The sequence below is a fragment of the Patella vulgata genome, chromosome 1 (genome assembly GCF_932274485.2).
Source record: "Patella vulgata chromosome 1, xgPatVulg1.2, whole genome shotgun sequence".
Lineage (NCBI taxonomy): Eukaryota > Metazoa > Mollusca > Gastropoda > Patellidae > Patella > Patella vulgata.
In genome coordinates, this window is record NC_065879.2 from 69,256,525 (window position 1) to 69,281,381 (window position 24,857).

A 24,857-nucleotide genomic window follows, 5' to 3' on the forward strand; every position below is an offset into this window, starting at 1 on the left:
TTTTTGACACAAAAATGAAATAAAGAAGGGTCAAACGACAGTTAGAAAATAAACTTTAAGGATTAAGTCAAGAAATTTTATAGCGATAAGTTTCGAGCAGGTTTGTTCAGCGTTTCGAGCAAGTTTGTTTAGCCCCAGTAAAGGGAGCTAAATCCATTTAATAACCCCTGCTTTCTAGTTTCTACTTCACAAACAATCACAGAATCTGGTCTATCACTTCTTTATTTATAGTCAATTTAAAGAATGTTTCTTTCTGTTGTCAGATTGTGAAGAAATAATTGCAATTTTCATATATACCTCATAAACATGTACCTCATAACACTTGATTTATAGGCATACCAGTACTGTAAAGAAATGAAATGGGATTTAGAGCCCTCTGGCATGGGTATCTTAAATGCGGCAAATTTACAGCTTGATTTTTGTTCACTATAAGAGCTGTGTGGAAATAGGGCAAATTTTTTCAAATACTAGGTTGACCAACTAAAAAATAAATTTTAAGATACCTGTATAGGCCTACCCTTATGAAAAAGTCCTGTGGAAAGTGTAGGTTGCTATAGAATTTTGTGGAGGCCTATACCTAAAGCCCATGGATGCATGCATGTAGGCCAGCTTAATTACTTTTTTGAGGATCTGAAAGAATTGTATTCCTTCTTTAACATTGTCTATGATTAAGATTTTTTTTTTTTTTGCATTGGTGCAAAATTAAATTTAAAGGAGCCGTCTCAACTATATTGCAGGTAATGAAAGTGGTTAAATTTGTGCCAAAGTGCCTTAGAAAAATTTATCCAAATTCCATGCTATATTAGTGTCTAGATAACCATGTCTACATTTTTTCTGAAGGTAATTGGTAGGTACATGTAATTGTTGCAACTGTACAGTCACTAATATAAATAAACTAAGCCACGGTTGAATGAAACAAGCTTGACAGACTCTATTAAAACTGATGACAGAAAACAGCTTTACTTGGTATTTTAGTGCTTGAAATTTCCATAACTAGTGCAACACTATTGGTAGAATTTTTGCTCTTTAAATTAATAATAGCATTATAATTATTGAATTCACACATGCAGATCTCATGTACACAAATGAATGATTGATAAGTTTATACATAAAATCAGCTATAATTTGTCCTCGTGGTAAGTTTTCACTGTCCATATAAGGGTGGTTTTCGACATCATTAGGCTAATTAACCAATCATTATAATTAATTACATCGTATTTGACCAATTAGATAATTGACAACAATACCTCATATCTCTGGGCATTAGACAGACAGCCGCTATATACTAGAGGGAGAAGATGTAGCAATTTCTATCAGCAGACTCCTAGCGTCTGGGCGGAATATGGGATTGAAATGAAATGAAATGAAATGGGGTTTAACTTCCTACTCTTCTGCACCTAACCTGGGCTAATGAAGACGGGCATACGCCATACAGTGTGCTATGAGGGAAATTTTGCCCGGGCAGCGGCGCTTTGGCCTACTTTTTCGTCCCGTCCGAACGACTAGGCAGCTGTCCTTGTCAGGCCCTCCTTTCTGCATCTCTGACAAGGGGGAAACCACGCCGGAAAATCGAGATGAACTTTCTCGGCCAATGCAGGGATCGAACACCCGAATATGGGATTGAGAGTATGTCTTTATTGTAATCTATGCTAGTACAGTAAACTTCACATAAGTCGGATCTAAATGGACTGACGAATTTTATCTGAGTTACGCAAAGATCCGAGTTTAGCTCTGAACATAGGTCTCATTATCGCCCTGTACATTCAGGAACTGTCCTAGTTAATCCTTGTCGAAATAAAATCGGTTCCCAGTCAATTTTACTGGGCAACTTTTTGCTGCTAAATGGTTGTGTGCGAGTCTGAACAATGTAAAGGAACATTTTGGTGAGAAAATAAGACCTTTCTTTCTTACCTTGCTAGAGTCAGTATGAGCAACACAACATGCTGTTAAAATTGCGTCCCCTTTTGATAAATGTCTTTGGCGGACGCCATTGAGGTCTAGATGTTGGGTGGCGTACAGATTTACTTGGCTCGGCCATATAAGACGAAACAAAATTTATGTAAGCTTGGGTAGGGAAAAATTAGAAACTTCAGTCAAATATCGCTTTGCCTAGCCCAATTACAATCGATTTTTTTTTTATAAATTCCAATTTCGTTTTGTCTTATATGGCCGAGTTGCGCAAATTTGTGGGCTGCCGTGTATTTGGATTTCAATGGCGTCAGCCAGGCCGTTTGGCGGAGGAGGACGTATATTTAACGGCATGTTGTGAACATACTGCCGATCCGACTTAGGCGAAGGAAAAAAGCCGGAATTAGATCAAATGGACTGAACATTTTGATCCGAGTTGAGCAAAGATCCGACTTAGGAAATCTGACTTACGCGCAGAAATTTAATAAGAAAATCGTGCCGGATTAAAGGGTCCGAATGATTTTATCCGAGTTGAGCAAAGATCTGACTTATACGAATCCGACTTATGCAAGGTTTACTGTATCTTATTTAATCAGTGCTTGATATAAAAAGTAAAAACAAACTGATGCATTGTTATTCCTGGTAAGACAAATGACTGAGAAGACAACCGTATTACCAGTGAAGATAAAAATATACACAACGTGAGTCCTAAGAAGAGAATTACAAATACTAGACGATCACAAGGCTATTGAGATATGTAGTAAGAAGAGTGTGCATGGGTCATACGTAGGATGTGGCGACCAGATTTGATGTCCCGCTTTCCACGTCTGACAAAAGACCCATGGTACTACACTAGGTGCATCTAGAGATACTTTAAAAATGATAATATAGAATAACATCTATTTTTTTTTACTTCAAAATGATATTATTATATTTAATCAATTCCATAAACATATATAAATAAGATCCTTGAAGAATTCTACCATTTCTGTATAATTTTAAAATATTTTCTTAACTATATAATTCTTTGTCTTGTAATTTTTTTTGTTCTTATGCAACATTCAATGACATCATCTGGCAAACTTCTTTTTCTTTTTGGTGCCAAAGTATGAGAATTGTTCGTTCTGAAATGGATTACGGTATGATCAAACTGACATTGTTGAGGACCAACACTAACATCAGTATTAAAACATACAGAATCATGGTGCCATTTTTGTAGAATTTCAATCTTTTGATTCAAAAAATCAGTTTTATTCTTTAATTGCATCAGTTTCTCCAGTTTTTCTGCTGTTGACAGCTTCCCATTAGAATTTCTTGTTTGTGTCTGTGTAATTTGTACATCAGTTGTTTTTGACTTGTTCTTCATTTTCATTAATGTACGTCGATAGACACTACATTTGTCACATTGCTGCTTTTGAGTATGAATTAACAAAGAGCATGAGGTAGTACGAATAGTTCCGCCTGTAATGTAATCGGTTTCCAAGAAAGAGCTACTGGTCAAAAATGGGTGAAAATATTTTTCTGAATTTCCAGCACATATTTGGTAACTTTGTAATCTTTTCAAAAGTATTATAATGACATCAAACTTACTAAAATACTGTGGGAAAAACTTCCAGAGAGGATGCCCATGGGGTATTACTTTGCCATGAACTATGACCTCTGCAGAGAGATCGTTTTTCACAGTGACACAAATCTGTATCTTGGGAATATCAGAATCAAGCAATTTCACATAGCGTATCAATTTTGAATGCTTCACAAATTCAAACTTGACCTTGAAACTAAGTTTCTGTTTGATGCATTTGTTTTTCAGGCTTTTATAAATTTCTTCCAGTCTTTTCTTGACAAATTTATCAGGTCCTCCACAGGGCTCATACTTGTATGGACGATCTAGAATGACGTAAAACTCCTGCGCAGTAGAGCCATCACAGTCTTCAAAAGTTTTGATGTCTTCACTGGTTCCTTCTAATGAATGACTAGCACCACCATCTGTATCAGTTTGTAACCAAGGAAGCTTCCACAAAACTGATCCATTTTCTTGAACAATTTCATCTTAAAACAAATAAAATACATTAAGATTAATTTATGATGCAGCTATGACAGGTTTGAAGGGTGGTGTTTATGAATTTAATGAAATGGGGTTTAACGTCCTACTCTTCTGCACTGCCTGGGCTAATGGAGACGTGCATACCCCCCCCCACCCCCATACAGTGTGCTATAAGAGTAATTTTTCCAGACAGCGACACTCTTTTTTCAAATTCCAACTGTCAAGGGTTCTTTCATGTTGTGCATGCAAATATGTACAGCTGTCCTCAGCTTTTCATCTCATCCGAATTACTAGATGCTGTTCCTCGCCCCCCCTCTGCACCCCTGACAAGTGAAAACAACGTTAATCCTTGGGAAGTTTCTTGGCCAACACTGGGATCAACCCATATCTCCTGGTTTATAGCTAAGTGAGCCAGCAATTTACTCACTCCCAGTGGTGACCATGAACTGTTACTTCCCATGCATACCCATAAAACCTCATATTACAGAGTGTTATGGTAGGTGTCTGTCAGTCTAATTAAAATTAAACCATTTTAATATTTACACAACATCAACCTCTTACAACATTTCAGTGTTTGCATATAAAACAGTGAGGGAAGGATACATCTATTGTCTCCGATGATCAAAACCCATGAATAAAAATAAATGAGAAATAGTCTCAAGTTTTCTAGAAAGTGGAAACTTTATACACAGTATATACCGATCCTTATTTCAGAACCTTGGATTGAAATTAATTTTCAGGAATCTAAATTAAATCTGAAAGAAAAATTTGGAAATTTCACAGTTCACCTTTATCTTTATATTTTTTCTTTCTTCCAATGGATCTTTTATTTCCTTTACCTCGAGCCATGCTAATATCTGAAAAGAAAAAAAAAATATTTTGATTAAATTATTTTTCTGGACATTGATAGGCTCTATGACATATTTACCCAAAACAGCATTTCTAAGATGAATTTTTTTTTTGACAGCTGTGTCACACGATTTCAATGCGATGTCACATGATTTCAATGTGATATCACGAGTCACATGATTTCAATGTGATGTCACATGATTTAGGGGCAATGTTTGATTCTTACAGTGAATTAACTAAGGGTTTGTACATGTATCAACTAAATAAAACTAATACTGTACCATAATCATTTAATAAGATTAGTGCAACTTACCAAATAAACTGCTGATAAACATGGACGACATTTATTAGAAAGAAAACAAATCAAAGGTCTACCTCTAAGTGTAATAAAAGGCCTAAATGGCTTTATTGCAATATGTGCCTTCATTTTTCATGGCGGTAGACAACCGTCAATCAGAATTACTTGATAAATTCCATAAAATTCCAGGTGTATTTCAATTAATACCTGGCTAACATGCAGACAGACAAGTTAATCTATTAAGATTTAAGACTGGAACTCACCGTGTGATGAGGCCACAGCTTTATTTTATAGTTTGTAATCATATCTATTTACATGTCTGTCCATTGAAAACAATGAACTGATAGGAATGTCCATTCAGGGAATTCCCCAACTATATTAAAAATTTTGACCATATAATTCTAACATGTTGGACTCTTTGCCAACGTAAATTTGAGATGCCACCAATTGTACAAAAAAAGTTATTAGCCTATAAATGACATTGGAATAAATGGGCAAAAAAAACCCAGTGGTCTTACTCTAATGACATTACTTAATGGAGTTGTCTCCCATAATAATTTTTTCCCATCTATTGTCAATTCCTGCATTATATCCAAAGCAAAAATACTGATATTGAAGAATAAAACGCGATTAGAGATTCATCTTATTTTAAAATCAGCGAAGACATTAACATTTAATTTTTATAAATAAACACATTTCCCGTTACCGTATGTAAATACTAGTTTTTTTTCACAGTGGGATACCCACACAACTCACAACTGTGTTTGAATTGATAATGATGGCCATGTGAATTGTGAGTAGCGTCGCCAAGCCTCAGTCATAAAGATGTCGGACGAAGGTAGACATCTCTAAAAATGAATGAGAATAGACTTAATGTCCATACAAACCTTTTGGTGGAACTCTTAATTTATCAGTCGAGAAGAACGCTTTTTAGTAGCTGTACCAAGTGAATGTCGACATGACCGAATAGCACGACTAATAATCCTCCCTCTGTGCACGCGGCTATAAATAGAATTTCCGCCACTTTGGTATGGCGTCTGCGATATCACTTCAGTGGAAGCAGACGTTAAAGAACTAACTTCAGTCAGTCTTTGGTGTAACGGTTATTTGTTTAACAATTTTTTCTATTCAATAGTATATATGAAATAACCTCAAATTCCATTTAATTCCAAAACAATAACGTTTGGGTATGTATTATGAAATGGTTGGTTTATAAATCATTGCCTCCTAAAGCTTCGATAAAATATGATAGCCTACTTGAGACTGTGGATCCTACTGTCACCCAAACTGTCCGCAATATCTCGATTGTTAGTATGAAAGTGCCCTGATTAACGTGAGTTTGACGTTATAAACTCTTCTGGAATCAAAACCTGCAAGGAAGATAATTATAGCCTACTAAAAATAGCCTATTACAAAGACACATTTTTTATTGTACCAGAACAATTACAGTAGATACAAGTTACGAAAATTTATATACAATGTTGCTGTTTAGAACAAATTTAAATACATTATACATGATATTATCGACAGGTTGAATTATTTACATATGAAGGATACCGGTAATACACATACATATAATTGGCAGTTTTTATAGGCCTATGGCCTGACTTCCAAAAACACATTCTGTACATATATATAGCCCCAAACAGATTGATATAGCCTAGCCTATACGCCTCCAAAGAAACCCTTTAATTCCCAGAGGTAGCCTACAGAGTTTAAGTTCTCTAACTATAGTATTAGGCGTCGTCTGGTGTGTTTTCTGGTGTAGGCTATAGGACTGTTTGCTGCTAAGTATACTATACTTCGATTGACAGCCCACTAATGTCACCGTTAAACCGATAACGAAGTCCAACACCTTCGTTAAATATTAAGTTAACGACATATTAAAATTAACGGGGCTTCCAGCAATAGACTTTCTCTCCGTTAAGGTTAACAATCCCTTAACTCCATGTTAACAACCGGCCCAAGCTACAAAACCTTAAAGGAAAAACTACACATCTAAAGGAACAACACACCACTTATCAAATATGCAATAATACAAATATACAATAATATACAATACCACACATATAACACTGTTAATTAATTAATACATACAAGCATAAAACTAACAGAAAATAATTATTTACAATTCTAAAACCGGTTTCGAGCACGACGATATAGGACACATGTCCTAGGTGTGGGCATTAGCATCATTTCATCCTTCTCAGTTATTGTTAGGGCCAATCCAAAATTTATTTAAATTACTGATACGCGCCTCTGCTGCGCTATAGTTTCCTGGAACAGAAAAATATGTGTTGCATTTATATAAATACGTTTTGACCGTTTCCGTTTGAATTAGACGACGGCACATAAGCCTAGTGCCAAACAGACTGGCGTTTCGTCGATGGGTCGTCCTATTTTTAGAGTTACATCTCTAGTTTTGTGTGCTTGTGCAAACAAATCTTTATTCCAATAAAGAACACTGTTTCGCATCCAAAATTTGAAAAGAAGTCATTGTTTTTCGCTTAGATTTCAACAAAGGACCTACATCTCCAACAATTATGGCATAACGATTTTCATTTGAAAAGAATATTCTTTGTCTGTTATATGATTGAGCTAATTGACTTAATAAAGTCGAGCTACTATTATGCGTTTCAGCGTCCTTTAGCTACTTTTGAATATTGAGAGTCTTTGTGGAGTTCTGTTTCACAGAAGCTTCTATAGACCACTTTTGTTCTTCTCCCTTTGCGAACACTAGGAACACTAAACCACCAAAACCATACAGCGCTGATACCATGAAGAAAAACTTTTGCCATTGTTCCCGAGATTGCTGTAAAAGAAAAGGAACATTACATGTAAAGTAGCTTTTAAATCTATGGAATGGAATTGGGTTAAAGACTCGTCGACACTTGGGTCGACACTTGGGCCATTTTGAGACCAACAAAGTGTACAATCATTTCTATTCCTGGTTACATGTGCCATGCGAGGTAACACTGGCTTTATATACTGAGCGCCATGGAAAACGCATCACTTGGTTTTTCGTATAACAAAATGATCCTGTAAACATATCTTATTTATTTTGCTTCTTATTGTGAACAATATTCAAACGGGAACACATCAATAACAACACATTTGTACACTTATGGATGTTTAATCTGTAATAAACGGTACAAAGTCAGAGGGGTCAAAACCAAAAGTACGACACAGATGTCAGTAGCGCGTGTGTCCTCCACGGGCTCTTACGCACGCTGTGCAGCGACGTCGCATGGAATTAACCAATGTTTGAAAGAAGGCCTGGGGCAAATTGTTCCATTCGTGAACAAGAGCAGCTTCTAAAGCAGCAATGGTGTGCATCTGTGGTCTCCGATACAGATCGCGTCCAATCTCATCCCAGACATGTTCTATCGGTGCCATGTCCGGATAAAGATGAAAGCGACTCTCATCACTGAAGAGCACACTTTGTCAGTCTACTCTTCTCCATGTCTGGTGTCCTTGAGTCCATATCAAACGCCGCTGACGGTGATGATCCCTGAGGATAGCTCCAACATAAGATCGTCGTGCACGGAGTCCTACTTCTCTTAGACGACGTCTTACGGTGTTGGCACTTACTGGTCCTTGTCTTCCGACGACTGCTGCACCTGTTCGAGTCGCTGGGCGGAATCTGTCACGCAGATGAGTGACCCGGATGTAGCGGTCTTGAGCCTGGGTTGTAACGCGTTGTGGACCAGGACGTTGACGGTCACGTGTTGATCCAGTAACTCGAATACGTTCCACCAACCTTACAATAGTGGACTGATGACAATTGAAGTGTCTGGCAATAGCACGTGTAGACATGCCAGCCCTGGACATTCCCATGGCTTCATTCCGTTGATTTTCAGTAAGTCTCGGCATCTCTAGCTCGATTCCTTCACACGTCCAACAACAAATTACGACAGACTGACGTTCCACAGTTCATGTACTGCACATTAAGTTGAAAACTTGCTTTTAAAGGGCTCACACACAATGCTGCACGTGAATATTTGGTTATTAATGTGCATCTCGTGCAATTTTTTTTTGTGCACACGGGCCGATATTTTTTGCGTTTGGGAGCATTGTGTGAAACAATAGTTCATAGTATTGCATAATATTATACTTACAAAACCACCTAGTAATAAAATATTTGGGGAAAAAAAGTGATGCGTTTTCCATGGCGCTCAGTATATATAGACGTACACTTTTAACAGAAATTGCCATCCCAAAAAAGAAATAAAAGTGTACATCGGCTACATCCATTGAAATTGACAATTTTATTTTCGATCGCAATCAAAAAGCATATTTGGACCTAGAAATGCCTAAGTCTCCGCCATTTCAAGTACATCACAATTCCACGACGGTGGCGACAAGGTCATACTGGGTTCCTGTTCCATACGCTACTTGTTGCATATAATACGGGCATACATATTGATCATACAGTAATATAGTTATAGCCTGGCTGGTTAAAGATAGTAATAAAGGTTACTGTACTATTATCCACTTACGTTTTTATCAGTCAAAACACCAACTATATAAGGTCCTATAAACCCTGTGGTTGTTCCAAATGTATTTGTCAGACCCATTAATATACCTGTAATGACAACCACAAAAGCTGTGTATTGCAAATGACATTACATTGAGTTACAACCCAGTACATTTTGTTTAATATATCGTCCATATATATCGTAACGTAAAATAAATACTTCAAGGTTCTGCTCTCCGAGAAATGAAGCTATCTGTAAAAGCAAGCTAGATTTGACCAGTTAATATTGTGATATAGAAAAGTGATAGATGAGATCGGCAATGTAATTGGTTACCAATATAGAGTGTAGTAGGGAAATAGCATGGAAAAACCAAAAGAACTCTTGGCATTTCGAATTCAATGTACAGACCGTAGCTCCGCTGTCCGGACAAAATATCCCCCATAGCACACTGTATGGCGTATGCCCGCCTGCATTATCCCAGTCGGAGCAGAATAGTAGGATGTTAACCCCATTTCATTTCAGAATGTAGCAGTAAAGAATTTTGACCTCTTGTTCGAGATCTGGGGCCTGTTTCACGAAATTTAAACTAAGATAAAAATCCAAATTTTAGTAATTTGATTGGATAATATTGGATTGATTTTAGTGCTTAGCCAATCAAAATTGAAGTATCTACTAAAATTTGGATTTTATCTTTAGTTAAGATTTCGAGAAACAGGTCCCTGGTTATAAATTCTGCATCATGTCCAATTCTACAAATAAATACTAAACGAATTTCATTTGAATATTGACATTTGAAAATAACCAACCACTACGATAGCGATAATCTGACGGTAGCGGGTTTGAAGCGAAAAAATAAAAACATCAACTGGTTCCAATATTTAATTGTTTTATTTACCTGAGAATTTAGGAGCTATATCTATATGATTACATGTATAGCCAGCAGCCGTAAGACCATTTACAGCAATAGCTAATGTCAGTAATGCCACAGCTAAATTAGAATCACAGTTTGTATAGCCCATACCTAACATAAACCCAGCTGGTAATAATAAACCTACAAACAAAATTCAAATGTATTACATTTCAGGCTAAACATATAATAGCCCCACGACAATCGTTATCCTAAATATCCTAATATATTCCCCATCAATTCGAATATATATCCAAGCTACGGTATCTTTAGAAGCACTCCAAAGGAGACTTTTTTGCCATTCTGAGTCACGATGGCTCAATGTGAGGCGCTAACTACCTAACCAGGAGGACTTGGGTTTGACCCCGTGTTGGCCGAGGAATTTTCAGGGTGGTTTTCCCCTTGTCAGCGGTCTAGGGTGGGAGACCTGACAAAGAACAGCATCTAGTGGTTCGGATGGGACGTAAACCAGTGCACGTAAAAATTTTACTAAAATAAGCCTTGGAAGATGAAATTCCATGGAGAGTTGCAGGAAATTTTGCTCACAACACACTGCAGGGCGCATGTCCGTCTTCATTAGCTCGATTGGTGCAGAAAAGCTGGTTTTACTGATCAAGGGCACAAACATTGGCTGGTGCCCCCTTTGTGATTTATTGTGAGATTACAAGGCGATTTGAATCTGTATTTTCGTTACATACATGTATATACTACTTTTCGATGAAATTACGTTTACAAACACGTGTAGATGACCTAGTTATACTCTAGTACATAGCTAACTTAATATCTAGATTGTGATTTGTCAAACATGCATCTACTGGAACAAGTCATCAATCAATCGCAGCAGAGGAATTAATTTAATTCGACGTGGTCTACACATGGCTATAACATAAGGTGGGTAAATGCACATGCCAACTGATTACCTAAAGTGTTCATAAGTTTTCTAGTAGCAACTGTTGACAGATATTTCTTATCCCGAATCCAATCAGCAACAAGTCCTGTAAGAATTGTTGTAACCATGACAGCCATGTAAGGTACAGCTGAGAGAATACCATCCTGTTGGAATTCAAATAAAGGTCAATATAAATTATGCACACCACTACGCAGAATGGAAAAATGACTGCTACTGCTACAGGAGAAATCGAAATTAACAAATGTAATTTTTCAGGCACACAGAATGAGACACAGTCTCCCCTTCATATCCTTTAACCGAAATAAAACTCTGATGACATTTTGTAAGTTATCGATGTTATCCATGTGATTGGTATACTATGGAATGGTCATGTTTCATCAAACAAGACAAACTGCGACCCTTTTTTGAAAATTATTAACAATACCACAAGAGCATTCTACGCTACACAACCGAACATACAAAATCACCGGTTATTGTGACATAATTACTTTTATATTACAGTGTGTGTAAAAAAATGAGCATTTGAATTATATTAGGACAGGGTGCGGGAGAAGGGGAAAACTAATTCCAACATCGACATACATTCGGTTGACCATCGCCATTAACTGCATTAGTTTACACCATGAATAACTTTTATTTCTCAGTCTTTTTTATGTCTGCATCTAGTGACCGACCACAGACTGATGACTTTGCGCGATTCGGTAGATGCCATGCAGCTCTGCTGTATTTGTGATATAATGCGTTCAAAGTATAAGATTATGGAAAATTTGGGAGTATTGAAGTTATGTGTGTTCGGGAAATTATACCCCCGACCTCTCTTCCGTCTAAATACGTCCAACGTATAGTATGGGATGTTATATATATATATATGTCTTCGGGAAATTATACCTCCGCACCCCACTTCCCCAATAAAAAATAAATACACGTAAATACCTTATCAATATTATATTTTAAAACAAATTTCATGTAAGTAGGTAGACACGATGCTAGAGTGAAGAAACCAAAATCTGTAGCTACGTGTGCAGCGACAATAGCCCAGACAGCACTTGATGTAAAAATAGATGTCCATGGCGGCTTCAATTTCTAGAAAACAGAAACAATTCAGTACATAACTACCCGTCGTATAATGAAATTAGTAAGCGTTATCATTGGTCCATTTGATACTTTATAATTTTATATGAATCTTTTAAACCATATTTCCATATACTCCATTATGTAGAAATAGGGTCTTTAATAAGGTCTAAAATAAAAAGGTTATCTTTGAGCTGACCTTTAAATCTGACATGTTGTTTTCGTCGGTATGAAAAGTACTGGTAGTTGTTTGAAGTAGATGTAGTTCTTCTGCTGATATTCTAGGGTGATCGGCTGGCAGATCATGTACCAATAACATCCATATTATAAACCACACACACCCAATACCACCTATTCAAGATACAATAACACCCATATTATAAACCTATGGAAGATTATAAACCACACACGCGCCCCACCTGCTGTAGATATTATTCTATGACATCTATATTATAATATAAACACACATACACGATGTCATTTACGCAGATATAAGAACATCATCTATATAATAAACCACACATACACGATGCCATCTTACTGTAGATACAAGAATATTGTACCACTTATTGTAGATTAGAAATGGTAGTCATTTGACTACAAAAAAAGTTACTGACCTATAACTCCTTTTATGTCCAATCACACTGACCCCAAACTGTACTGTATATAGCTTAACATATAATAAACCAATTCCCATTGAAATAAGGACGAAACCTTACCGCATAATTACATGTATATGATTTGATTAAACTGCCATGCGAAATTTCTGTTCATTTTAAAATGGCCACCGAACCAGAATCACGTGATTTCATGTCACTCGAACTTACAGAAAAACTGTTCAGTAATACAAGATTAAGATTTCAGTGTTTCACTCTTTGTAACATTATTTCCATGCAAACTGTGATGATATTGTGTTGAAAACTTTGCAATAGAACCTAATTTTACTTGCCCAAAGCCTCGAATAGTGTATCAATTGTAGCCGTTAATAATAATTATCACGGCTACAAATATTGCAGATAACTGTAGATATGCCACAAAAATAACACCCATACGAAAATTACACATGCGATACCACCTATACTAGAAAAACACTCCTATTACGTATCTTAACGTCATTGAACAATAATACTGAATGAACATTCATTTTTTCAGAGAATATGAATAACTAGCATAATCTAATTACGAATTACATATACGATATATACTCTTCCACAAAAGTAGGGGATATTCAGATGCAAATACCTATGCAGGTTGTGATATGATAAATAGTCATGGACATTTGACATGCTTTGAGAGTATGTTCCTAGATGAAGAACTTATCACCCCAACAGAACCACTGAGCCGCACATGCGATACGCAATAGCGCCATACACGTGGGAGGGGTTCAGGGAAGGGTTGATGAAAACTGCCGCGTGCTGGTTTATCCTATCCAAGTTTGCTTTCCTATCAGTTCTTGCATAAGATTTACTGTTTAGCGTATCTTTGCTTTAGTGTGTTAGGTTTAATTTGCAATGAGACATCTGCAATATGATGAACGTCTACGTACTATCGGTATGCTTCAAATGGGTTCTACAGCGAGCAGTAGCCAACATGCTTAATGTGTCACAGTCTGTGATCAGCAGACTGTGGAACCGGTATCAACAAACACACAATGCTGATGATAGACCTCGTTCAGGTCGTCCTAGAGCCACTACACAAGCCCAGGATCGATACATTCGTACACAGGTCCTGCGAAATCCAGGATAAACGGCCAATCAGCTTTCTGTAAACTTGTACCAAGTTACAGGAATTCGAGTTACACCCGAAACGATTAGAAATCAGCTACATGCAGCCCATTTGCATGCGCGACGACCGCGTGTTGTGTCCCCATTAACTCGCCAGCACATGGCAAACAGGCGTCAATGGTGTAGGCAGGGTAGAAATTGGGGTAATCGTCGATGGGCGCGTGTAATGTTCTCAGATGAGTCCAGATTTACTCTGGATTTCACCGATAGGCGTGCTCGCGTTTCGAGGCGTGTAACTGAGCGCCATGCTAACGTTAAAGTAGCTAAGTCTCTAACTCAATATCATCCAAAATCTTCGACATTGAAAACACGAATTATTTGTCAATTAACATCAACATTGATGTTGTGACCTTATGGGGAAAAGATGGGCTTCTGATATTCAATAATTACGACAAAATAAACATTTTACCGTTGGTACACGAATCGTGTACCATGGTGCATTTCGGCGCCATTTTTAACAAGGGACTCGTAGAAACAGGCTAGATATATTCCACAAGTCATGTCAATCTGTGACGCCATATTCTTATCTGGAGAGCATGCGCAATAAATACTATCGGTATAGAGTGGAATAACAAGGCGCTAGAAATTGCCATTCGATTGAAACTGATTAGAAATTACAGTAAAAACAGAAACGAATGAATGCAAATCAGTTTATATACATTCACATTACATTATTATATGCGTTGCGACCCATTTGTGTCAATTTCTAGATCCAAAATATTAGCGATTTAGCTCCTTTAACGTCAGACAGCATGACAGATTCGGGCGTGGATCTTTTATGGCGTGGGGAGGAATCACCATGACTGGCAGAACGGACTTGCATATTGTTCAAGGATAGTTCTGCCCTTTGCTCAACGTGCAGGTCGACGTTTCATCTTTCAAAATGATAATGTTCGTTCCCACCGCGCTCGTTTCGCGAATGACTAACTCCAGCGTCACAATATTGTCCATATGCCTTGACCAGCCATGAGTCCGGACCTTTCCCCTATAGAGCATGTCTGGGGCATAATCGGGAGACGTGTTCGTCGACGTCAACGTCAACCGACAACACTGCAAGAATTGGCCGTGGCACTGCAAGAGCAGTTGGTCAGATTGCCCCAAATCGTGATTGGACGGTTGATTAGGAGCATGCCATGGTGAATTGCTGAAGCAATTGATGGAGCAATTACTCATTATTAAGACAAAAATCAAAAACGTCCATTTTCACTTTTGACAGCGTATCTCTTTGCGAGTGAAATGGGGCCGTCAGATAAGCCGCCCATATGAACTGTTTATGTTCATGTGTAGGCAATTGGCCTGTTATTACATAAACTGGTTACCTCTAATAAAAACAGCAGTGCATTTCCGCAGTTTTGTATTGTTTCTGCATATCCCCTACTTTTTTTTGAAGAGTATATAATAGATGCAATATGAGAAAAGTTTAATAAATGGAAGCCATGGCCAAGACGATAATAATCTGAGTGCAATCATATAAATAGATTGGGTGCTCACTGCTAATAGGTGTAATATCATTGATATTCAATTTCATGCAAATATCAAATTTAACAAAGCCCGTTACTCACCAAATAGATAGAAACATGATGGCCAACCACCAATATATTGACTCTGACAAATATATCCTGAAACAATGAGTCCCACAGTTGTTCCTGATCCAGATCCTAAAATTAGATTAGCTTATGACAAGTGTGTTAAATAGTATGTGAATGACCTCCCAGTGAAGCGCAGAGAGAGAGAGAGAGAGAGAGAGAGAGGGCGGGGGCATCATAAGGCCTGTCATTGAGTCAACTGGCGTGGTTTCGAATCCCCGGTTGTACGTGACAAGGAGTCGGGTTGCCTGTCCAACCTCGTGGGTTTTCTCCGGATCCTCCGGTTTCATCCCGACAAAGAATTAACGCCTTATGGATTTTTACCGGTTCGTTCAAAAGTAATTTTCAATTTGCAATGATTTATCTATACATTTACATAGAATATCTTTATGAACATTTTGAGACAAATCTGTCGATGAGTGAACTTCCAGTACCCGTTTTTATTATGCCAAATGTTGCCCATCTAATTCAAATCGTGTTCGATCCCTGCATTGGCCGAAGAAGTTCATTGAGCGAGATTTTCAGACGTGTTGTCCCCTTGTCAGTGGTGCAGGACGGATGGTCTGATAAGGACAGCTGTCTAGTCGTTCGGTTGAGATAAAAAAAAAAACGAGGACGCGCGTATACATTGGCGTACACGTAAAAGATCCCTTGGCAGTTGGAATTCGATATAAGAGTAGGCCATAGTGCCGCTGCCAGGGGAAAAAATTCCTTCATAACACTCTGTATGGCGTATGTTCGTCTTTCATTAGCCCAGTTCGGAGCAGAACAGTAGGGCGCTAAACCACATTTCATTTCATTTCATTCCTAATTCAAATGTGGTTATGCCCTGCTAATTTCAGTTTACGTGATACTGATTTCCGTCATACTGGACAGCATATTTTGTTCAGAAAGACTTACAGTATAAGGATCACAAACCTAATCATGTCTAGATACACAGATCTTGGAAATCTATTCTAATAGCTATATTTACTACGACTATAATATTAGGTCTTTTATTAATCCAGAATAATATGATTTATTCATTTGATGTTTTCATGCCCTTAAAGGGACTATCCCGATTTGAACTGAGTCTCAAAAATATAAGTCAGAGTACGTTTGAAATTTAAACGCCAAAATAGAGAGGAATGTTGTATTTACCCCCGTCTCAACATTTTAGCTCAAAATATTGAGTCGTTTGGACGTGAACTTCAAAACTGCTTATCCGGACACGTAACCTTTTTAAGATTACGGGTCAATTTTTCAATGGGAGACCTAATAATCAATTACCGTTCATTTTGAGGTTCATACAGTGGATGACCCATGTGCTATACTTTATAACGAAAGATAGATTTCACTGACACATTATTTTTTTTATAAAATAAAAGTCTTGGTTTTATCCAGACACCTCATAATACAGCTTGGGACCACTGGTTTTCATTTCCGGGATGAATATTGACGGGTTTAAGTTGCATGAAAAGGTATCACATATATCGAGTTAGTTGCTCGGCTCTAAGGTAGAGGATTTTATGGGATTTTAACACAAAATTAAGCAGTTTTATTCTCCAAAATATTATCGGGATTGGCCCTTTAATGTACTCATAGATTTAATCTCCGATTTTCGGACCAGTCATATTCTAAAAAGCTGACTAAATTTTAAACTAAGATTATTATAAACTTTGATTAGCCTAATCATTGAGTTAAACATTGTTCGAGAATACCATAAAATGTGATATTCTGGGGCGTTGGCTTGAACTTAATCGTTGACTAAGTCAACCCAAATATTAGTCATCTCAGGGGGGTAGTTGAAGGAAGGATTAAGTGCTTGGATATGCCATTATTATGCATTCAGCTATGCAGTTATGAACCAATTAATATAAGCATGAAACGACTTTTATTTCAAAATGAAATGAAATGGGGTTTAACGTCCTTCTTATCTGCATCTACTGGACTAATATAGTTTGCCATCGAATTATTTTATCAAAGCATCAACACTATAATACGGACTACTCTTATTTCGAATTCGACTGTAAGGGGTTCCTTCGCACCTTCCGTCCTGCACCACTGCCACAAAGGGTTACCAATCAGGCAGGAAAATCCAGATGAACCTTCTTGGCCAATAACGCGAGCGAATACGAGATCTCCAGGTTAGCGAGCTAGCGTCATACTCACTTAGCTCCCCTTATTTATTTTTAACACCATAATATTTCCCTTTCACCATAATTCGCACACCCGCTTCGCATACTCAACTTACGCTGTCTGTCTATAATTATATATAATTTCAATTTACGCCCTTTCACCCGTTTTCGAGCCGTAAAGGATAGTCCGGTGGCTGAAGGGGGGGGGGGGAATCGCCACCCGAGCTGTGAATTTATGAGATCAAGTTTTTCTAGACCAGTTTTTTTGTGTAGATTCTGAATCTGGGTGGTGATCAGGCGTTTGAGGGGCGTTTTCGATATATAGGGGGGTCAATGTCTACAATGGGGGTGGGGGGATGTCATTATGTTGACATAATATTTTAATAAAACACAAATTTCTAGGTCTGCCCATCTTTAAATAAGTGTTTATGATGCCCCTGGGCAACTGTTTTGATTTGTGGGAAGGTGGGGTGGGGGTAACAGGTGTAGGTGTGCGTGTGTGGAGGGGAGGGGAAGGTGTTATTATGTTGACATAAATGATGACCGTTTTATATATCAATAAAATAAGTGTTTATGATGCCCCTGGACAACTGTTTGATTTGTGGTGTGCGTGTGTGGAGGGGGGGGGGGGATGTAAAACTGTCGGGAAATGAGTTGTTGATTTAAATGATGATTTTCTTAGAGCTTGGTAAAATCATTACTTTTTAATTCTTAATTCCACGGCACATCTCTAAATATGTGTATAAGATTACCATTGTATGGGGGGATGTATTTTGGGGAACAGAAACCACTTGGTTCAAAATTGACCTGAAAAGTGTTTTCTCAAGTTTTTCGTTCAGTACCAATATCGTCATTCAAAATATTAAATTATAATGGTACTTTTCGAGAGATCTGGAAATGTACATAAAAAACACATGTTTAGATAGATATTAGTTTATTCTTATATGAGCAAGGTAGATATCTTCTTGATGGCTGATCAACGGTTCGCATATATCCTTTGGATATGCTTCAGATACCCATTCACATTGTAAATCTTCATTCCAGCCTTGTATCGCAGGGTCATTTTGTTCGATCATTGGTTTTGCAGCCTGTCTCCATATTGTTGCAACATAATTATTGCGTTTAATGTGCAGCAAAAGACTACTCAGGCAAGATAGTAATAAAGAAAAAAAGTTTGTTATTTTTCATCACAATTAAAATTCCCTCAGAAGATCTTTCTTCTAGTGTCATCGGTTTTCGCCGTACAAGGTACAAACAATTTTTATCAGAAACATCATTTGTCTATCCCAGCTCTTTAAAAATTGTTAGAAAGTTGGGATTATCTTGAAAAAGAAAGACAGATAGTCATTACCACTAAAAGTATGTACCGTAGGCCGAGATATTCTCGACACTTTCAATACTAATCTTGATTGGATCAAAAAATATCAAGATTAGTATTGAAAGTGTCGAGAATATCCTAGAACTGACAACCAACCACGAGGACACCAAAATATCTTACCTACTCCACTTCGCATTGCAAAATAATGGAGGTGCTGAATAAATTGTATTTTGCTATCTTGCTCGGGCGAAATAGACATCCCAATCATTCTCTTCGCAAACCATGATCAAAATATACAAATTTGGATCGATAATGAGACGACAAAGGTAGAAAATATCGCAAAAGGCGACTTACATCAGTAGATGACGCTAGAAAAAAGATTTTCTGGGTGAAAAAGTAGCAGACCTTTCTTTATTACCACCTTGCCGTATACTTGGTCTTTTGCTGCATGACTGGAATCAAGATTTACAACGTGAATTGTGTAGAGAAAAAACACAAGGCGATGTTGTTGTTACATTCTTTGTTTCAGTTTCATATGTTCACACAATATGTCCATCAAAGAGATGTAAGAAATAAAAAAAACAGCCAAGCTCCAAGCGGAGCCAACTAAATAATTGTATTTTAGGTCTTTGAAGCTTGATAATTACAAATATACACTGTTCATGTTTTTAATAATAAACGACATTATATTTAATATATCTATTGAAATTTTATTAAATTGGCACTCAGTTGGATGCATAAAAATTTCAAAAGCAGTATCTAAACGGCTAATTAAATTCCATCAAAACATGAAAGAGACACATTTTATGTTATATCATGACATATCATATATGCGAACAACGTTATTAAAAATGATAATTACATTTTCATCTTCCAGGTGACCGGTCTACGTCTGGAGTCTAATTTAAAGGCCAAACTCGATTATATTTTGAAGAATAAAACTGCTTAATTTTGTGTTAAACGCCCTTAAAATTCTACCTAAGGGCCGGGCAACTTACTCAATATACCTGATACGTTTTCAAACAACTTAAACCCGTCAGTCTTCATCTGGAAATGGAGATCGGCGTCCCAAGTTGTATTATACGGAGTTTGGATAAAACCAGGCTTTTATTTTATAAAATAACGTGTTGGTGAAATTGACCTTTCGTTATCAAGTACAGCACATGTGTCATGCACTGTATATAGACCTCTAAAAGAACGGCAATAGATTATCAGGTCACCCAACTAAAAAATTGAATCGAAATCTTAAAAGGGTTACGTAACCGGATAGGCGGTTTTGGCGTTGACGTCCAAACGACTCAATATTTCGAACTGAAATTTTGAGACAAAGTAAATACAAAATTGACAAATAATGATTAATTCGGATGTTAATCCGAGAGAATTTTCTATTGTAGTGAAGACAATTACACCTCCGCACCTCCCCATTGTGAACTCAACTGGGTCGCTTGTGAGAAATGTGACGGATAACAACTACTGAGATTCACTGTCCCAATACAATACCAAAAATTTCATACTCTAATTTACTTGGATATCTTTTTTCACGGACCCGCCTTTTCTCCCTCCTAACCTCCTACTGATCACTTTGACCCCCAGGGTGGGAAACACTCTTCTCAAACATATGTTTTTGTAATCTACTTCCTGTAACTGGCCCCTTTCATCCATGATAAACATAAACTCTTTAATCAATGATTATATGGAATCGGTGATTTACAATCAAATTTTAAAACTTAATTTTAATTGTTGATGAAGAGAATTTCTAGTCTAAGATTAGTTAATCTGACTTTTGAGAATGCCAAACTTAGTCAACAACTAATCTCTAATTTAGCTTACTGATTAGACCTAATCACCGATTATTTTAGACACTGTTTAAACAGCGGCTTTTCTGCGTTTTCTCTTTGGAACTGTGAAATCACCCGGTAAAATGTAAAATGTAAACTGCCAACATGTTTCCATGGGCCCTCATTTATTTTCTTCAATACAACTCGTTTTAACCATGCCAAAACGGAACCAAGAAAAACCCAATGACATTTTACTTCAATATAAGACATTTTTCACTTCAGTACATGATCTCCCGAATAGAGGTCATAGGAAGATGAAATACGCAATCTTGTGATCTTTGTAAAGATAATATATATATATATATATATAAATTACCTGAATATGTTATGGTGACTAATCTACTCCTCTCAGATTTTGGCGCCCATCTTCCCCACATAGAATGCATAGCTGGATAAATGACACCCTGTTAAAATAAAAAAAATCTAATAATATTGTCAAAGGGAGGCGATCCCTTACAATTAGACGAGTGAGAAAAATAAATAATGTATTTTTAGTTTTCATTGTTAACTGTGTCTTTCTACACTAAGATAACCGACATGATAGTACTGCTATATACTTTGCTAGATGTGTATCTTCCTACATTAAAATACCCGACATAATAGAATTGCTATTTACTTTATTAAATATGTGTGTTCCTTTAAAATAACTAATGTGTATCTTCCTACATTCAAATATATACGAGCGTATTATAACAAAAACATAATGTCCTATAACAGCCTCTACCATTCCCATTGCAACACCCGATCAACCAAATTGAGCTCATATTTTGAGATTTTGTTCCTTTAAACATTTCGTATCAATAACAATTACTAATTATTAAACGTTTGCATCTGATGTGCTCATTAGGATTTCGAACATTTGCTTTCGATACCTTATTTCGATTTTCTGCTTTGCCATTGCACGACTTTTATCAATCCAATTCCAACTACAGATTTGACATTTAGGCCTATATTGTAAATTTCACATCCCAACGAGAAAATATTGTTCTCATAGCTTAAGCTTATAGATAGGCCTACCTGTGTAGCTCCCTCCAAAAATCGAACCCCGACCAACATCCACCAATTGAACCTGGCGGCTATAGGAGACAACAGACTCAATAAAGACGTCACCAATATGGCTCCCCCAATTAACCGTTTCCCGCCAAAATATTGAGCTAACCAGCCACCAGGAATTTGTGTTAAGCAGTATCCATAATAAAATGATCCAAGAATAATTCCTTGAATTTGTCCATTCCATTGAAATTCTCCTTCCTGAAATGAAAGGATTGGCGATTTTTGTAAATATAACGTAACAATCTAATCAAAACGTAATTTTCGGTCCATTTCTAAACAAAAGATAAACGAACTATTGGTAGAATTTTAATTAGACTAAACATATCCAACAATCTTGCAGTACTATAAGCATCTTTTCAGGGCATACGTAAAATGACTATATATAACAGAACAAGCGTAAAATGGTCACAGAAAAAGCATTAAAATGATTGCACATATTAAACATACATTATGCAAGAGCTAAATTTGCCAATTGCAGGTCTTTCTTTAGGCCTTAGATGTTATCTAAATTATTAATTAGACATTAATTAACTAATCCATACCATAATCAACTCTTGACATCATCGCTAGCCTGTAATATTTACTGGATTGTAATCCGATCTGCTGCTCAACGTTCATTCCTGATTAAACCAAAAATAATCGAGACTATGTTTTCTATCGTACCGACTTTGTAATGATGATCGAGGCTAGGCCAAAAATTCAATCCCTAAATTCTCGATTCAGAGTGGATCAATTTGACTGAAATTTTCAGCAAATTCTCTTTACATTATCTAGTATTTAACTATTATAGTGAGAACTACCAGCTCTTTATCTAATCTCCCATAATGTATCTTTAAGTGGAAGCCATTTGATAAAAACAGAACTTTTAACTCACAGTTAGCGGTACCATAGGTGTATGGTTGCCATATTTAGGCATACATTCCAAACTCTGGTTGACGTTCTTATCAGATACATTAGCATATACCATGGCCACCATTGCAACGCTTAAATTTGATCGTAAACTGAAGATGATGAGAAACCCAGCGGAGGATAACAATGCTAGCACGATTCTTGCTGAAATACAGGGACAGCAACTCGAGCGTCGTCCTGAAATAAATCAATGACATAACCAGTAAATTGCTATTAATCCGGGCAGGTCCCTTGGTGTAAAACAACCAGCATGCGTACTTTAAATTGGTATTATTACTATTAAAATGACTAAAAGGCAGCATTCTGCCCGAAGCAGTAACGTCTTATGTAAACAATGCACGCGCCTTTCAGACAATGATTAACGCCGCGTGCTGTGACGGCTCGTGTTAAAGGCAGTCATCTTTTACAGAGATATTAGAGGAGACTCGTTATTCCCTGTGAAACAGATTGCATCCGATTGCATAATTTAGGAGAAATTAAGAGTCTCGTGCAGGAACTAGCAAACTTTGATTCAAGTAGATTATGAACATAATATTAGTCCGAGATTAACAATTAATATCCTTATATCCCATACAATGAGCCACACCCACTTCCGACAACTTACCATACTTTCCCCGAACAACCCGACCCGCCCTCAATATTTCCAGACTAACCTCGTCGTACAGATGGCCAATATAAACTATGTATATTATATTACCTCGTCTCGTCCTGCCATCCTCTTGTGGGTAACCAAGACTGTCTTCGTATGTATTGTCATCATATACTGGTGCTCTAAGACGCTTCGGCATCAACGGCTTTTTCTCATCTTCTAACAATTGACACATTGTTACGTCTTACTGGAATTAAATAGACAAGACTCCGTCGGTTAAAATTCTAATGTATGCCTCTTACATGTCTTTATTTTGACTTCAAATGTTATATAAACTACTATTAACTATTATTTAAGCATTTTTTTTCACAGGACAAGCCTATAATCAACTCTCTAGGACATAGAATGATAAAAGTTTAAATGGATTAGAACACCCGCGACATTTAAAAATTTAATGATAAAATAGATAATCGGGACTTAGTCTGGTTGTCAAGAACCGATGCTACGTTAATGAACAATCTACGCTAACCTTTAAACACTCATAACTTCACTCAGAAAAAATAATTTGAATGAAGTTTTCAATATATTTATTTTTCAGTGTCTGTTTTTGATCTATTAAAGTATGAACATCCAACGCTTTGTGTAAATCTTACATAATGCATCTTTAACGTTGAGTCTCTAATAGGAATATCGATCCGTCCAAAATTGATTCAGTTGTCTTCGTTATTTACAAAGATATGACAGATGTATGTAACTACCAATGTGATAAGATGGCCGCCATCTTTATTGGCCGTGGACAAAATTGATGTAGTGTTTTAAACAAGACTGTAACCAAGCTGGTAGTTTATCTAAGCGTGTGTTGTTTGATTTTGTTTTCTTAATCAAATATTTAATATGCAATATGAATACATATTTGCATGGATTAAGCCATGAGAGTATATTTTCCGAAAAATGCAAATTCACACATTGTTACTCCACTGAGTATAACGTTTACAACATGTATACATATAAAAGGATTCAAAACTGTGGCGGATTCTAAAATATCACTTTTCTTTACCCCAATCTTTTTTTCTGCACATTTAGGCATTTCATCGCAAATACGCATTAAAACTTTCTCCAAATTCAGCTATTTATCAAAATACATACAATGCCCCATGAACAGCAAAACATTGTGAACATTTAAGATGACGTGGTATCT

The 24,857-nt window shown here is 36.9% G+C and overlaps 2 protein-coding genes across 2 annotated transcripts in view; both read right to left on the minus strand.

Annotated features, from left to right (window-relative positions):
* Positions 1–1,027: 1,027 nt before the first annotated feature.
* Positions 1,028–6,117, minus strand: LOC126827394 (uncharacterized). Its single transcript, XM_050556696.2, has 3 exons — positions 5,987–6,117; positions 4,741–4,809; positions 1,028–3,957 (listed from the first exon to the last, which is right to left on the minus strand). Exons 2-3 carry the CDS (start codon positions 4,799–4,801, stop codon positions 2,924–2,926), a joined length of 1,095 nt encoding a protein of 364 aa, XP_050412653.2. The 5' UTR covers positions 4,802–4,809; positions 5,987–6,117; the 3' UTR covers positions 1,028–2,923.
* A 397-nt stretch (positions 6,118–6,514) lies between these two features.
* Positions 6,515–24,857, minus strand: part of LOC126827358 (sialin) — a 40,197-nt gene continuing 21,854 nt past the window's right edge. Inside the window, exons 2-12 of the mRNA XM_050556653.2 lie at positions 23,768–23,906; positions 23,036–23,247; positions 22,126–22,359; positions 21,425–21,512; positions 15,812–15,907; positions 12,665–12,816; positions 12,328–12,477; positions 11,405–11,537; positions 10,473–10,628; positions 9,599–9,684; positions 6,515–7,911 (exon numbers count right to left, since the gene is read on the minus strand). Coding sequence (XP_050412610.2) covers positions 7,750–7,911; positions 9,599–9,684; positions 10,473–10,628; positions 11,405–11,537; positions 12,328–12,477; positions 12,665–12,816; positions 15,812–15,907; positions 21,425–21,512; positions 22,126–22,359; positions 23,036–23,247; positions 23,768–23,894 — 1,596 coding nt within the window. The 5' untranslated portion in view covers positions 23,895–23,906 and the 3' untranslated portion in view covers positions 6,515–7,749. The remainder of the gene's footprint in view (positions 7,912–9,598; positions 9,685–10,472; positions 10,629–11,404; positions 11,538–12,327; positions 12,478–12,664; positions 12,817–15,811; positions 15,908–21,424; positions 21,513–22,125; positions 22,360–23,035; positions 23,248–23,767; positions 23,907–24,857) is intronic.